Raw genomic sequence first — 16,104 nt, 5'->3', positions numbered from 1 at the left:
ATATGCATTACAGCTGGATGAGTCAACAGACGTGGCGGGCCTGGCACAGCTCCTGGTATATGTTCATTACGTTTATGGGGGGGTCAATTAATGAAGACATCCTCTTCTGGAAACTAGGACAACAGGAGAGGATATTTTTTAAGTACTGGACAGCTTTGTGACATCAAATGGACTTTGGTGGTCAAGATGTGTTGGTATCTGTACCGATGGCGTAAAGCCATGACAGGGAGACATAATGGAGTGGTAACGCGCATGCAAACAATTGCTCCCAACGCCACTTGGTTACACTGCAGCATACACCGAGAGGCTCTTGCTGCCAAGGGAATGCCTGACAGCTTGAAATATATTTTGGACACTACAGTGAAAATGGTTAACTTGGTTAAAGCAAGGCCCCTGAACTCTTGTGTATTTTCTGGACTATGCAATGATATGGGTAGCGACCATGTAACGATTTTACAACATACAGAAGTGCGCTGGTTATCAAGGGGAAAAGTATTGACACTTTTTTTAAATTGAGAGACGAGCTTAACGTTTTCTTTACTGACCATCATTTTCACTTGTCTGATCGCTTGCATGATGATGAGTTTCTCACACGACTGGCCTTTCTGGGTGATGTTTTTTCTCGCCTGAATGATCTGAATCTAGGATTACAGAGACTCTCCTCAACTATATTCAAGGTGCAGGACAAAATTGAGTCTATAATTGAGAAATTGGAGCTCTTCTAATCTACATTAACAAAGACAACACACAGGTCTTTCCATCATTGTATAAAATGTTGTGTGCAAATGAACTCAAGCTTACGGACAATGTCAAATGTGATATAGCGAAACACCTGAGTGAGTTGGGTGTGTAATTACGCAGCTACTTTCCTGAAACGGATGACACAAACAACTGGATTCGTTATCCCTTTCATGCCCTGCCTCCAGTCCACTTACCGATGTCTGAACAAGAGAGACTCATCGAAATTGCAACAAGCGGTTCTGTGAAAATTTAATTTCATCAGAAGCCACTGCCAGATTTCTGAATTGGGCGCTCAGAGTATCCTGCCTTGGCAAATCGCGCTGTTAAGACACTGATGCCCTTTGCAACCATGTACCTACAGTGGGGCAAAAAAGTATTTAGTCAGCCACCAATTGTGCAAGTTCTCCCACTTAAAAATATGAGAGTGGTCTGTAATTGTCATCATAGGTACACTTCAACTATGACAGACAAAATGAGAAAAAAAAATCCAGAAAATCACATTGTAGGATTTGTAATGAATTTATTTGCAAATTATGGTGGAAAATAAGTATTTGGTCACCTACAAACAAGCAAGATTTCTGGCTCTCACAGACCTGTAACTTCTTCTTTAAGAGGCTCCTCTGTCCTCCACTCGTTACCTGTATTAATGGCACCTGTTTGAACTTGTTATCAGTATAAAAGACACCTGTCCACAACCTCAAACAGACACACTCCAAACTCCACTATGGCCAAGACCAAAGAGCTGTCAAAGGACACCAGAAACAAAATTGTAGACCTGCACCAGGCTGGGAAGACTGAATCTGCAATAGGTAAGCAGCTTGGTTTGAAAAAAATATTATTTGTGTATGTGTTAGGGAAAGACCCAGAGATGGAGGGTTGGTCAGAGACAGGGTGCCTTCGCTGTGCCACCCCAGGCTGGCATGGACACAGTAGTAACAATTAGTGTTCTGTTCCCCTCAGTGAGAAGTCCTTCTCTTACCCAGAGACCATGCCACCCCCAGCTTCCCCCCGTACAGACTCCACCCTTTTCCGTACAGGTGAGGCCAGACCACAACATGGTTCAAATCCTCATAACGCACCCTGGACATGTGACCTTACCTCCACCACAACTGCTTTTCTTAGTTTCGAAATGATACATACTAAGGCTGTGTGATCACAATACTGAGGATTGGGCACAACAAGTTAACTCTCTCCTCCAGTATTCAGCCCTACAGTACCTGTTGAAACCACTGAACCATTCCTGTGTAGAATAACGTTTTAATATTATTCAGATGAAATCAGCTATCTGCTGTAGGGCAGGCTATTTTTAGCATATAAACTGAGTGTACAAAACATTAGGAACGCCTTCCTATTATTGACTTGCATCCCCTTTTGCCCTCAGCCTTAATTCGTCGGGGCATGGACTATAAGGTTTCGATAGCGTTCTTCATGGGATGCTGGCCCATGTTGACTCCAATGCTTCCCACAGTTGGTTGGATGTCCTCTGGGTGGTAAACCATTCTTTTTTTGTAAGATTTTATAAACAATACAAAACATAACACATAAATGACAACATCATACAAACATGAACTACATCCCACCTGGCCAGACCCACTAGCACACACCCCCATCTCCAGTGCCCGAATCACTTTCAACATGGCCTGAAACTGCACCATTTCCCCCCCTCCGTAGCCCACACACTTTCAATATTTAAATATTATATCATTACATTTTCCCATTGTGTTAATGATGGCGGATTGATTGATTTCCAAGTTTTCTGTATCCGTTTTTTCAAGATGAGTGATGAGAAAATAATTGTCCCACCCATCGGGTATCTCACTATGCCATGTCTTGAAATATACAGACAGACAGATAAAAATTGTTTACATTGTAACAGCCAACTTTCTAGCTCCGTCCACAAAGCATGGATTATTGAGTCATTATTCGTTTTACACTGAAGACATGATTCTGCCATTGTAATGTAGAATTTGTGAATTTTGTCTCTTGTATAATAAATTCTATACATCATCTTAAACTGGATTAAGCATTCATTTTTGTTAGCTGTAATTTCATGAGTTATGCTTCCATTTTATGCCAACATCAGTTTTTTAAAGTCTTGGTTTCAATAGTTTATATTTTTTTCTAAGAGATTTCCAGTTGGATTTGCTCTCTAGGTTTTGTATATCTTCCCGATCATATGAACATCCTTTATCTGACTCAAAGATTCCCTCAAGGTTGCTCTGATGCCCAAAAGTTTTCAAATATACATTTTGTGATATCTCACTTTTAAGTTGCATGGATTTTTTATTCTGTCATGGAAATAAATGTATTTCCTGTTACCAAGTCAATTCCGGTTTCAATGCCTTTAGTTTTCCATGTTGACCAATTTATCTGTGAATTCTGAAAAGGATTGTTCCATAAGGTTGTGTTTTTAAGAAGTGATATTGGTACTTCAAGAATGCGTTTAATTTTCTTCCATGTTGTGATAGTATTCATAGCTTTATCCTTTGAAAATAGACATGTGAAAAGATTCTGGGGATGAGCATGCGCATCTTCAGTATGTACCCATTTTTCCTCATTACCGAGTCTGGAAGATTAAACCCAACTTCAGATTTAGGAAGATGTAAAACTTTCCTTTTTATTCTATGCATTTTATTTTCTCCAAAAAAGTCTTATGACTGAGTACACTTTTTTTAAGACTGTCTTCGGTTAAATAAATACAAAAACTTTGTCAGCCACGACATTCTAAAGTGGTTTATTCTACCTGCAAGATTTATGGAAAGACAATTGAATTTAATTAGATCTGCTTTCATATTGTTGAGTAATGGAATAAATGTATCTGTATATATTTGTAGTTTGTTGTCACTTAAGTATCCTAAGTATTTTATATTTTTTGTGGTCCACTTAAAGTATTGCTGTATATCGTGAGTATTTAAAAAAAAATCCTATTTCCATTATTTTGTTTTTTTCCGTGTTAAAATTATATCCTGAGATTTTCAAATATTCTGTAAATATTTTTTAGCAAAGGGGGCATTGAGTTTTCAATATTGGTCAGGTACAGTTGAAGTCGGAAGTTTACATACACCTTAGCCAAATGCATTTAAACTCAGTTTTTCACAATTCCTGACATTTAATCCAAGTAAAAATTCCCTGTCTTAGGTCAGTTAGGATCACCACTTTATTTTAAGAATGTGAAATGTCAGAATAATAGTAGAGAGAGTGATTTATTTCAGCTTTTATTTATTTCATCACATTCCCATTGGCTCAGAAGTTTACATACACTCAATTAGTATTTGGTAGCATTGCCTTTAAATTATTTAATAACTTGGGTCAAACATTTCGGGTAGCCTTCCACAAGCTTCCCACAATAAGTTGGGTGAATTTTGGCCCATTCCTCCTGACAGAGCTGGTGTAACTGAGTCAGGTTTGTAGGCTTCCTTGCTCGCACACTCTTTTTCAGTTGTGCCAACACATTTTCTATAGGATTGAGGTCAGGGCTTTGTGATGGCCACCCCAATACCTTGACTTTGTTGTCCTTAAGCCATTTGCCACAACTTTGGAAGTATGCATGGGGTCATTGTCCATTTGGAAGACCCATTTGCGACCAAGCTTTAACTTCCTGACTGATGTCTTGAGATGTTGCTTCAATAAATCCACATAATTTTCCTGCCTCATGATGCCATTTAGTTTGTGAAGTGCACCAGTCCCTCCTACAGCAAAGCACCCCCACAACATGATGCTGCCATTCCTGTGCTTCACGGTTGGGATGGTGTTCTTCGGCTTGCAAGCCTCCCCTTTTCCCCCCAAACATAACGATGGTCATTATGGCCAAGCAGTTCTATTTTTGATTCACCAGACCAGAGGACATTTCTCCAAAAAGTATGATTTTTGTCCCCATATGCAGTTGTATACCGTAGTCTGGCTTTCTTATGCCGGTTTTGGAGCAGTGGCTTCTTCCTTGCTGAGCGGCCTTTCAGGTTATGTTGATATAGGACTCGTTTTACTGTGGATATAGATACTTTTCTACCTGTTTCCTCCAGTATCTGCTGTTGTTCTGGGATTGATTTGCACTTTTCACACCAAAGCAAGTTTATCTCTAGGAGACAGAACGCGTCTCCTTCCTGAGCAGTATGACAGCTGCGTGGTCCTATGGTGTTTATACATGCATAATATTGTTTGTACAGATGAACGTGGTACCTTCAGGCGTTTGGAATTGCTCCCAAAGATGAACCAGACTTGTGGAGGTCTACAATTTTTTTTCTGAGGTCTTGGCTGATTTATTTTAATTGTCCCATGATGTCAAGCAAAGAGGCACTGAGTTTTTATTTATTTTACCTTTATTTAACTAGGCAAGTCAGTTAAGAACAAATTCTTATTTTCAATGACGGCCTAGGAACAGTGGGTTAACTGCCTGTTCAGGGGCAGAACGACAGATTTGTACCTTGTCAGCTCGGGGGTTCCGGTCCAACGCTCTAACCACTAGGCTACCCTGCCGCCCGAGTTTGAAGGTAGGCCATGAAAAACATCCACAGGTACACCTTCAATTGACTCAAACGATGTCAATTAGCCTATCAGAAAAATTACTTGTGTCATGCACAAAGTAGATGTTCTAACCGACTGGCCAAAACTATAGTTTGTTAACAAGAAATTTGTTGAAAAACTAGTTGTAATGACTCCAGCCTAAGTGTATGTAAACTTCCGACTGCAACTGTATATCAAGAGATCATCTGCCAATAAGATTAGTTTATATTCATGTTTACCAATGTTACCATGTTACGTTGAATAGAATTCTATGGGAAAGCCATCCATTCCTGGTGTTTTTCTCCATGTGAATGTTTTAACCGTATCTAATATTTCTTCTTGGGTGACTCTGTTTTTAGTGATTCTTTTTTGTCTTGCTTCAGAGTTGTTGAGTCTAAGAAGGCTATAGTATCAGTCCAACTGTTGTTTAATTCTGATTTATATACATTTTCGTATAGAAGCTTTTAAAATTGAAATGAATCGTGGTGGACCATTTTTGATACACACAGGAAACTGTTGAGTGTGAAAAACCCATCAGCGTTGCAGTTCTTGACACACTCAAACCAGTGTAACTGGCAGCTACTACCATACCCCATTCAAAGGCACTTAAATATTTTGTCTTGCCCATTCACCCTCTGAATGGCACACATACACAATCATGTCTCAAGGCTTAAAAATCTTCTTCAACCTGTCTTCTCCCCTTCATCTATACTGATTGAAGTGGATTTAACAGGTGACATCATTAATAGGTCATAGCTTTCACTTAGATTCACCTGGTCAGTAAATGTCATGGAAAGAGCAGGTGTTCTAAATGTTTTGTACAATCAGTGTATAGTCCTTTCAGTATGAGGCCTATGAATAAGCATGTTGGCATTAGAAACGTTGTATTTTTTTTGGACACTCTTATTCTCACGAAATAAAAACTAACATGGTAACATGATAAACACTTTATAATTGCATCTATTTCAGCATAGATATCAGTCAACCATAGCCGACCTGAAAGTTACCCTGCCGACACCTACATTATGTTTGAATGTAGCCTAAACTGTTGTAGAACCTGCACAAGTGGGGGTTTTAGTAACGAAGGAACAATACCTGTTGGGTCAACCTTTACAGTAAAATGTATTTTATGACGCTGTGAAATCCCCTTTGTCCTTTACTAATTATTATCCAGGATTGTTCAATACCCCGCCGTCTGTAGCCAACTGTGGCATAGACCCTACGATATCTCCTGTCAGATGATTTCTTGTAAATGACACTGCGTCGAAGAACAAGACTTCCGGATTGGGTTGTCTATAAGTATTTCCCAAACCTTATTGGATACAAATGAAAGGCATCCGTCCAATCAGCTTGCAGTCAATGCTTCATTCACCTGAAAGAAGATATTAAACTGTTATACGAGTAAAGACTTATTCTATTGACGCTGAGACATCGACTTGGTATTAAGGTTTAACAATAGTCTTCAATAAGCTATTTGAAGGATATCTAAAATACTTATCAATACCAAAATAAAAGGTAAGATTTAGTTGTCTTTGTTTAAACTCTTCAAGCGTGTTCCCTTTTCTACCTATATAAAACGTAGGCTATTATAAAATGATAGTTGTTTTGAAATAATAAACCATTACTATCTTGTTTTACTTTGTGCTCTCTCTCCCCTCCCTCTATATCTGCCTCGCTCTCTCTTGAAATAAGTTCCTAATTATCACAAACAAGCATCAAATTAAAACAAACGTTCAGCCCATACAGTGACATGTCTTGTGAATGTTTATGACAGATGTCAGTAAACCCGGGCGGTCGGAGGCTGAAACAGTGGCTAGTTGAGCAGATCCAGAGCGGCCAGTACCCGGGGCTGGTCTGGGAGGACGACAGCCGCATTATGTTCCGTATCCCCTGGAAACATGCTGGGAAGCAGGATTACAACCAGGAGGTAGACGCTTCTATCTTCAAGGTAGGTTCATTGACACACATTTCAAACGAGGAATGTGTTGATTTGAGAGCATATTTAGATCACCGATATGTGTAGCCTTTCGCACGACTTTTGGAGAGGCACATAATAACACACTTTTTTTTCCGCGCCTACAAATAGAGCAGGTGTGAATTACGTTTTGTTGGTTTATGGGGCTCTATATTGAGTCATGGGGCTCTATTTTAACAAACCTAACACAATGCTAAATCTAAGTGCTGGCAGTATCTCTTGTTCTGGGGGTGTGTCAGAAATATTTTTGCTGTTCTCACAGCCAGAATTATAAGCACAATAGCTGGCAGGGGCACGAAAGGGCTGGATTTTGATGAATTAACAAGTTCTGGTGTGACAAGGGCTTGTAGGTGTGACAAGGGCTCAACACATTCCATGGCTTAATGCATGCATTTGTCTCAAGTTTTGTAGGTTGTTGATGATCTTTGCATTGCCATCTACTCCAATTCCTGCTGGTCCATTGTGGATTGATACTACAGCTTATTAAATAGCATAGGCTACAGTAATGAGTAATAGCAAACAGTAAAAAAAAGAGTTAGCTCAATAGCCTATGTTTGCAATGTTGTCAGTCAACAGTGTTGTAATTGGCTTCATTGAGCCTAGCCTATAGCCTACATGTCTTTATGCATCGCACTTCTTCTAAAATAAAAAATACTAGGTTCTCGCAAATCACATTGTATGTGTGAGGCACGTTATCAATACGCAAAATATAGCATAGGCCTACCATGATAAAGCGTTATAGGACTGAATAATTTAAATACATTTGGAGGAGCGTGTCTTTGGTAACCAGATTAAATGCACTCTGTGGAGATGAGGATGGATACTTGAACAAGCGAAATGAACTACACAGGTATGTCAATTGTGAAAAATTAAAAAGCATGAGGGCGAAAACCTCCAAAATATTTCTAAGCACTCTCAGCAGACCTTTTAAAACCCCTTTATCCATAGGCTACTTGGCTAATGGTCAGGATAAAATGATTTATCTGTGCAATGCTGATAAATCGGCATTGAATAAGGGGAGGTTAGGCTATGCTCATGAAAAATTATATATAATTAAACTAAATGAAACCAATCGTTTTTTTATGTTTCTAAATAAGAATTTCACTGGCATAAAAAGCACATCTCTCTTCCATGGGCACTGTGCATCATGCCTGGATAGGCTACCTCTCAAAATCCATGCCATTATCAGCTGTGTTACCATTAAAACCTGCTTTTTGTGAGTCTTAAAACTTCCCATTTGGCTCCATGAAATTGTCACTTTTGTGCTTGTTTTTAAGGACACACCTCAAATATTGCCACCCTTCCCCCCTCAGTGCAAGCGAGCTGATTTTAGACAGGTAAATTGCTGAACCTGGCGTTATGGCTGGAAAATGTGTGTACCAGTTTTGACATGATGAAATTGCAAACTAATCTGCATTTGACACTTGCGCCTCCTTGGAGCCAGCTAAAATAGAGCCCATGGTCATAAGACAAGCAGAGAAAAATTACATTGAAAATCTAATATCTGTGTGTAATTATATGTAATTCTAATTTAACAGTTAACAAATAATTTAAACCAGAACCTGTCCAGTATCATGTCATTACAATTCAATCTTTTGTTTCATGTATCCTACCTGTATTTATCATGTGATTAATTGTATTCTGCCTATCAAAGTAGTTGAGTTCTAATTACTTCTATGCATGGCTTCATCGTGGACTTTTCTCATCTCTATCATTCAGTTCCAGACCTTTTTCAATATAACAAGTTGTTGACAGCACCAGCAGGTATGTGTTAGGTTTTGATGTGTGTTAATTTGACTGTTGTTCTAATGTACCTGCTCCCTCCCTGCAGGCCTGGGCGGTGTTTAAGGGGAAGTTTAAGGAGGGGGAGAAGGCTGAGCCTGCTACATGGAAGACCAGGCTGCGGTGTGCCCTCAATAAGAGCCCCGACTTCGAGGAGGTGGGAGACAGGTCCCAGCTGGACATCTCTGAGCCCTACAAGGTGTACCGCATTGTCCCCGAGGAGGAGCAGAAGAGTGAGTTCATATTTCACTATGGAGACATTAGAATAATGAACATTATAAACACCTGCATTGAATGGATGTAGAGTCAAATTGCACCAATGCAAATTATTTATTAAAAGTCAATAATGTTTCAGCAGCAGGACGTTGCCTTGAACAGAGTTGAAAACATAGACACCTGGACAAAGACAGCTTGCTGCTGAGACTTGATTTACATTTGACCATCAGCCTTTTCCGTAGTAAATATAAAGAATAGCTGTGATAATAAGACTAACAACCATGCTGTCCCCTCTGCTCCAGCAGGTAAAAGTGCAGCAGCAGCTTTGACATCTAGCCCTGGTGACAGTACTGACATGGAGTGCAGCTCTGCACACCTGGAGGAGCTCATCAAAGAGGTGAAGCAGGTATGCTTTTCTTCTTTCCATCCATTTCTTCCCTTCCTCTCTCTGTCTATATTTTTCACTGACTTCACTCTCTCTGTCTATATTTCTCACTGACTTCACTCTCTCTGTCTATATTTCTCACTGACTTCACTCTCTCTGTCTATATTTCTCACTGACTTCACTCTCTCTGTCTATATTTCTCACTGACTTCACTCTCTCTGTCTATATTTCTCACTGACTTCACTCACTCTGTTTTTCTGTTTTCTTGTTTTAATGTCTGTCAAGTGTTCCCTCCTTTTCTGTCTCTCTATCTTCCACTACCAACTATATTACCTCTTCTGTTTCTAAAGCAGCTTTTATATGTATGGTTGTTGATGTATGGTTATTAGAGACTAATTGCATGGTGTGTCATTCCATTAACAGTCTTCTAGTGATGAGTACCTTGGCATCATCAAGAGGAGCCACTCTCCCCAGGAGGATGGCTGTAGGATGCAGCCCAGTCCAGAGTACTGGTCCCAGGGCAGTGTCAGTGGTAAGGGTCCTTCTCCACTCAGTCAATGGTTCTTTTCTTTAGCAGTGTCATCCAATCTAGTGGAGTATCGCCAACATGCAGTGGTGTCATGTCCATTTTAAACACTTTCATACAGTGAAGACTGGAACAAATGTCAATTATCGGATCTATTTAATTAGAGTTAGCAAATGCCTTTACATCATATTGTCCTTGTTAAAATTATCTGTCTAGCTGTTTTCCATGAGGACATTTTGTAGAGAAACTTGCATGTTTATGTCTCCTGTATCAAAGTGGGCATTATTGTGGTATGTTCTATGAGGCTACAGCATGAGGCTACAGTTCCTCCTTTGTGAGAGTTGAGATTTATTCGTTTAAAAATAACTGCGTATCTATAGCGATGCAAAACTGCGACTTTACCTTGCAGTTATGGCTTCTAACACAAGCTTGTTTACATGATTCTAGAGGGGGAAGGATTTGCTAATTTCCTTTAGCACTTTGCTTACTAAGGCGTTTTTTTCTTGGTCACGCCGCCTGTGAGTCTGTTGTGCTTGACGGGCTGTATTTTTTGATGAAATGACAAATCATGACATGATAGAGGGGTCAGAAGTTTTTCACGGTCACTCAAGATCATTGCATCTTAACGAGCATGCTGCATATGTAAGGGGAAGGCAATATTTGAATTTCATAATAGAAAAAATCTAAACCACAAAGTCAGTTATCTTTTTCTTTTTATTTCCCTGCAGTCTTCCCGGGGCATCAAGATCCCTCGCCGATGGGTTCTTTCAATGCCGGTATGTTTCCTCAGTATTTCTAAATACAGATGTATTTATTTGCATTCCTCTGCGAGACTTAATAGAAGACAATGCGGTGGCTTACTCAACACTTTCCTCCCTCTGTTTCCAGCCTTCTCCCAGATGATCATTAACTTCTTCTATGGTGGGAAGCTGATGGACAGCGTGGTAACATCTCATGCTGATGGCTGTCGTATCTCTCCGGGTCAGCCTCCCTTGGTCCAGCACAGGTCCCCCTACGGTCTCCCAGACAGCCTGCAGAACGTATGTTTCCCTCCCGCTGAACTCATCGAGGTTGAGCGCCAACGCCATGTCACCCGCAAGCTCCTGGGCCACCTGGAGAGGGGTGTGCTGGTCCGTGCCAACCGCGAGGGCATCTTCATCAAGAGGCTGTGCCAGAGCCGTGTGTTCTGGAGCGGGCTGGGGGGATTGGGCCCCCACTACAGCCCTGGGGGGCCCTGCAAACTGGAGAGAGATGATGTGGTCAAGATTTTTGACACCGGAAGGTTCTTCCAAGGTGAGGAGAAAGGAACTCATGTTGTTTTTGTTGTTGATTTAGGATGTTGTGCTCTGAAGAGGACAGGAATACATATACTCTTTGGAGTACATACCTTCACTCATCAGTGTGCAGTTATGATGAAGCATTCTCTGTCTGTGTAATAAGTTCTTTTCTGTCTGCTTTGTTTGTCCCAGCTCTCCAGCTGTACCAGGAGGGCCAGATTCCCGCCCCTGACCCCATGGTGACCCTGTGTTTCGGGGAGGAGCTTCATGACCTCAGCACAGCCAAGACCAAACTTATCATTGTCCAGGTAACAGAGGTTATATCCCCTGGATCACTGAAACATGTGGTATCCCCCCAGCACAGTCCCAGAATGTGTTTGAGTAAATAGAGGTAACTTTAGTCTTCAAGGTGATTTGGTCAAAAGGGCACCACTACACTCTTAGAAAAAAAAGGTTCCAAAGGGGTTCTTCGGGCTGTCCCCAAGCCTTTTTGCTTCCAGGTAGAACCCTTTTGGACTCCATGTAGAATCCTCTAGAAAAAGGTTCTACATGGAACCTAAAAGGGTTCTGCCTGGAACCAAAAGTGTTCTACCTGGAACCAAAAGTGTTCTACCTGCAACTAAAAAGGGTTATTCAAAGGGTTCTCCTATGGGGACAGTCGAAGAACCCTTTAAGGTTCTAGATAGCACCTTTTTTTCTAAGAGTGTACCTTAAAAATACAAGCTGAGCTAACAGTTACCTCTCTTCTTCTCTCCCTGTCTGGTTGTGTTCAGATCACTCCAGTCTACTGTCAGAAGCTGGCAGACTGAGCTTACAGTTGCCCCTCTCCTTCTCTTCCTCTCCCCTCTTCTTCTTTCTCTGTCTGTGTTCGGCTACAGGTCACTCCAGTGAACTGCCAGCAGCTGTTGGATGCAGTGAGCATGCGTCGTTCCCAGTACAGCAGTCCTAACCTGGAGATCCAGTCAGACGAGCTGCATGCCGGGGAGCAGATGGCCCGGATCTACCAGGACCTGTGTAGCTACACCGCCCCCCAGAGGGCAGCCTGCTACAGGGACAACATGCCCATCACCGCCTGAACAGAGCACCTTCCTTCACTCCCCCTCATTGATATAACAAGAAAGGACTGACATGACATATGGTGAAATGTGTCACTAACATACACTTCAGCCTCTCACACCTTTTAGCCCTCGCTTACAGCAATGCTTTTCAATTCTTCAGAGCCAATGAGCGAGGGCATACTTTGATGATTGGAGAAGGAGATGGGATGGGGGACAAAGCCAATACTTGCAAGGTGTGAACTGATAGGACCCAAAGCTATGCAGCTTGGGTGTTACAGAGACACTGTGTGTCAAGAAAGGGAAGTACTATGCAACGTATTACAAATGGTGCTGTAAATGTATTAAAGGGTTTACTCATCAAATATACCACCCCAGGAAGTATACCACATATACCACCCCAGGAAGTATACCACATATACCACCCCAGGAAGTATACCACATATACCACCCCAGGAAGTATACCACATATACCACCCCAGGAAGTATACCACATATACCACCCCAGGAAGTATACCACATATACCACCCCAGGAAGTATACCACATATACCACCCCAGGAAGTATACCACATATACCACCCCAGGAAGTATACCACATATACCACCCCAGGAAGTATACCACATATACCACCCCAGGAAGTATACCACATATACCACCCCAGGAAGTATACCACATATACCACCCCAGGAAGTATACCACATATACCACCCCAGGAAGTATACCACATATACCACCCCAGGAAGTATACCACATATACCACCCCAGGAAGTATACCACATATACCACCCCAGGAAGTATACCACATATACCACCCCAGGAAGTATACCACATATACCACCCCAGGAAGTATACCACATATACCACCCCAGGAAGTATACCACATATACCACCCCAGGAAGTATACCACATGTACCACCCCAGGAAGTATACCACATATACCACCCCAGGAAGTATACCACATATACCACCCCAGGAAGTATACCACATGTACCACCCCAGGAAGTATACCACATATACCACCCCAGGAAGTATACCACATGTACCACCCCAGGAAGTATACCACATGTACCACCCCAGGAAGTATACCACATATACCACCCCAGGAAGTATACCACATATACCACCCCAGGAAGTATACCACATATACCACCCCAGGAAGTATACCACATATACCACCCCAGGAAGTATACCACATATACCACCCCAGGAAGTATACCACATATACCACCCCAGGAAGTATACCACATATACCACCCCAGGAAGTATACCACATATACCACCCCAGGAAGTATACCACATATACCACCCCAGGAAGTATACCACATGTACCACCCCAGGAAGTATACCACATGTACCACCCCAGGAAGTATACCACATGTACCACCCCAGGAAGTATACCACATATACCACCCCAGGAAGTATACCACATATACCACCCCAGGAAGTATACCACATATACCACCCCAGGAAGTATACCACATATACCACCCCAGGAAGTATACCACATATACCACCCCAGGAAGTATACCACATATACCACCCCAGGAAGTATACCACATATACCACCCCAGGAAGTATACCACATATACCACCCCAGGAAGTATACCACATATACCACCCCAGGAAGTATACCACATATACCACCCCAGGAAGTATACCACATATACCACCCCAGGAAGTATACCACATATACCACCCCAGGAAGTATACCACATATACCACCCCAGGAAGTATACCACATATACCACCCCAGGAAGTATACCACATATACCACCCCAGGAAGTATACCACATATACCACCCCAGGAAGTATACCACATATACCACCCCAGGAAGTATACCACATATACCACCCCAGGAAGTATACCACATATACCACCCCAGGAAGTATACCACATATACCACCCCAGGAAGTATACCACATATACCACCCCAGGAAGTATACCACATATACCACCCCAGGAAGTATACCACATATACCACCCCAGGAAGTATACCACATATACCACCCCAGGAAGTATACCACATATACCACCCCAGGAAGTATACCACATATACCACCCCAGGAAGTATACCACATATACCACCCCAGGAAGTATACCACATGTACCACCCCAGGAAGTATACCACATATACCACCCCAGGAAGTATACCACATATACCACCCCAGGAAGTATACCACATATACCACCCCAGGAAGTATACCACATATACCACCCCAGGAAGTATACCACATATACCACCCCAGGAAGTATACCACATATACCACCCCAGGAAGTATACCACATATACCACCCCAGGAAGTATACCACATATACCACCCCAGGAAGTATACCACATATACCACCCCAGGAAGTATACCACATATACCACCCCAGGAAGTATACCACATATACCACCCCAGGAAGTATACCACATATACCACCCCAGGAAGTATACCACATATACCACCCCAGGAAGTATACCACATATACCACCCCAGGAAGTATACCACATGTTTCCCCCAATCCAGAATAAAAATAGTTTAAATGTAATACAATTCAAAATATAGTAGTTGGAACTATTCTGTCTAGTAAACCTACGATCATCAAGCTTATCACTATTCATTTTTAAACAGCATGTGGTTAATTTACTACAGCAGTAAAGTTGATTGAATAAACCCTGAAGTGTCGAATGTTATATTAGAATTTGTGTGTCTATCGATTGACTAGCTTTTGTGTGATTTCTTTGTCAGATTTCTCACTTGCTTTTAATGTATTTTTATTATGGAAAATGTGATTGATATTCAATCCAGTACGCCATACAAGTCATCATATCAGAGTACATTTAAACATGGACAATAAAGGGACAGCATAACTAAAAGGAAGGCAGGACATTTAGGTACCAGTACACCAGATTACCTATTTCTTTATGTGTAGAACGTCCTTATCCTTTAAATTTGTTCTATTTGTACTGTAGAAACATCTTTTTCTTATACCGTATGAGAGATTTTAACAGCAACATGATTGCTTGGATTGTATTTGATATAGATAGGTTTTACTATCCTATTCTGTCTACTGTTTTACTCTCTTTGAATTCATTTTTCAAATAAATAAAAAATTATCAAACTTTTCAGTGAATCTCTTCATTTGGCTAGCATTTTATTTATGAGCTGTTATACTGCAATATCTATGAAGTCACTTACTGAACATATCTTTGATTGATACTTTGATGATGGCTTGAAAACCACAGCTAAAACTATTCAGCACACCATAGGCCAGAATAAATTGTAAAATTACATGTGTTTTCTGTGTGTGTGTATTTCATTGAATACTTTCAAAGCTGCAGCCAGCCTAAAAAGCATCTTCCAGAGAAGTGTACCCATACTAGCCACCACCGACTGTTACATGGCAGTAGCGCTGCTTGTCACAACAGTATATAAGGAACTCCTTCACATGCATCCCACAAGTGAACTTACATCCCACAAGTGAAATCACGGGTGTCTGAGTGAGTGAATGAGTATATTAGTGATGGAACAACAGCCAACATTTTCTGTTGTTGGACAGAAACCATAGAGAGGACGGACCTTAGAGGTTACTGTAGAGGAGGGAAACTAGTGTCTAGGACATCCCCAGTGAGTAAGACATGGCTGATGGAGAGAAAGGA

The 16,104-nt window shown here is 41.4% G+C and overlaps 1 protein-coding gene across 3 annotated transcripts in view; it reads left to right on the top strand.

The window, feature by feature from the left end:
- The window catches only part of LOC139384387 (interferon regulatory factor 8-like), a 56,821-nt gene extending 41,258 nt beyond the window's left edge, over positions 1-15,563 (top strand). Inside the window, exons 7-15 of one of the 3 annotated variants that reach the window (XR_011628852.1) lie at positions 7,016-7,189; positions 9,048-9,231; positions 9,517-9,611; positions 10,023-10,131; positions 10,854-10,901; positions 11,014-11,418; positions 11,595-11,710; positions 12,281-14,372; positions 14,552-15,563. Coding sequence is in view for 2 of the 3 variants with exons in the window: in XM_071129134.1 (XP_070985235.1) it covers positions 7,016-7,189; positions 9,048-9,231; positions 9,517-9,620; positions 10,023-10,131; positions 10,854-10,901; positions 11,014-11,418; positions 11,595-11,710; positions 12,281-12,478 (1,338 nt within the window). In the remaining variant the exon portion in view is untranslated. Of the gene's footprint in view, positions 1-7,015; positions 7,190-9,047; positions 9,232-9,516; positions 9,621-10,022; positions 10,132-10,853; positions 10,902-11,013; positions 11,419-11,594; positions 11,711-12,280; positions 14,373-14,551 lie in introns of those variants that run through there. The other 2 variants (XM_071129135.1, XM_071129134.1) reach the window with 2 other exon arrangements.
- The last annotated feature ends 541 nt before the right edge of the window (positions 15,564-16,104 follow it).

The sequence above is a fragment of the Oncorhynchus clarkii genome, chromosome 26 (genome assembly GCF_045791955.1).
Source record: "Oncorhynchus clarkii lewisi isolate Uvic-CL-2024 chromosome 26, UVic_Ocla_1.0, whole genome shotgun sequence".
Lineage (NCBI taxonomy): Eukaryota > Metazoa > Chordata > Actinopteri > Salmoniformes > Salmonidae > Oncorhynchus > Oncorhynchus clarkii.
Note: the sequence above shows the minus strand (reverse complement) of the source record. Positions and strands in the feature narration are given on the sequence as shown.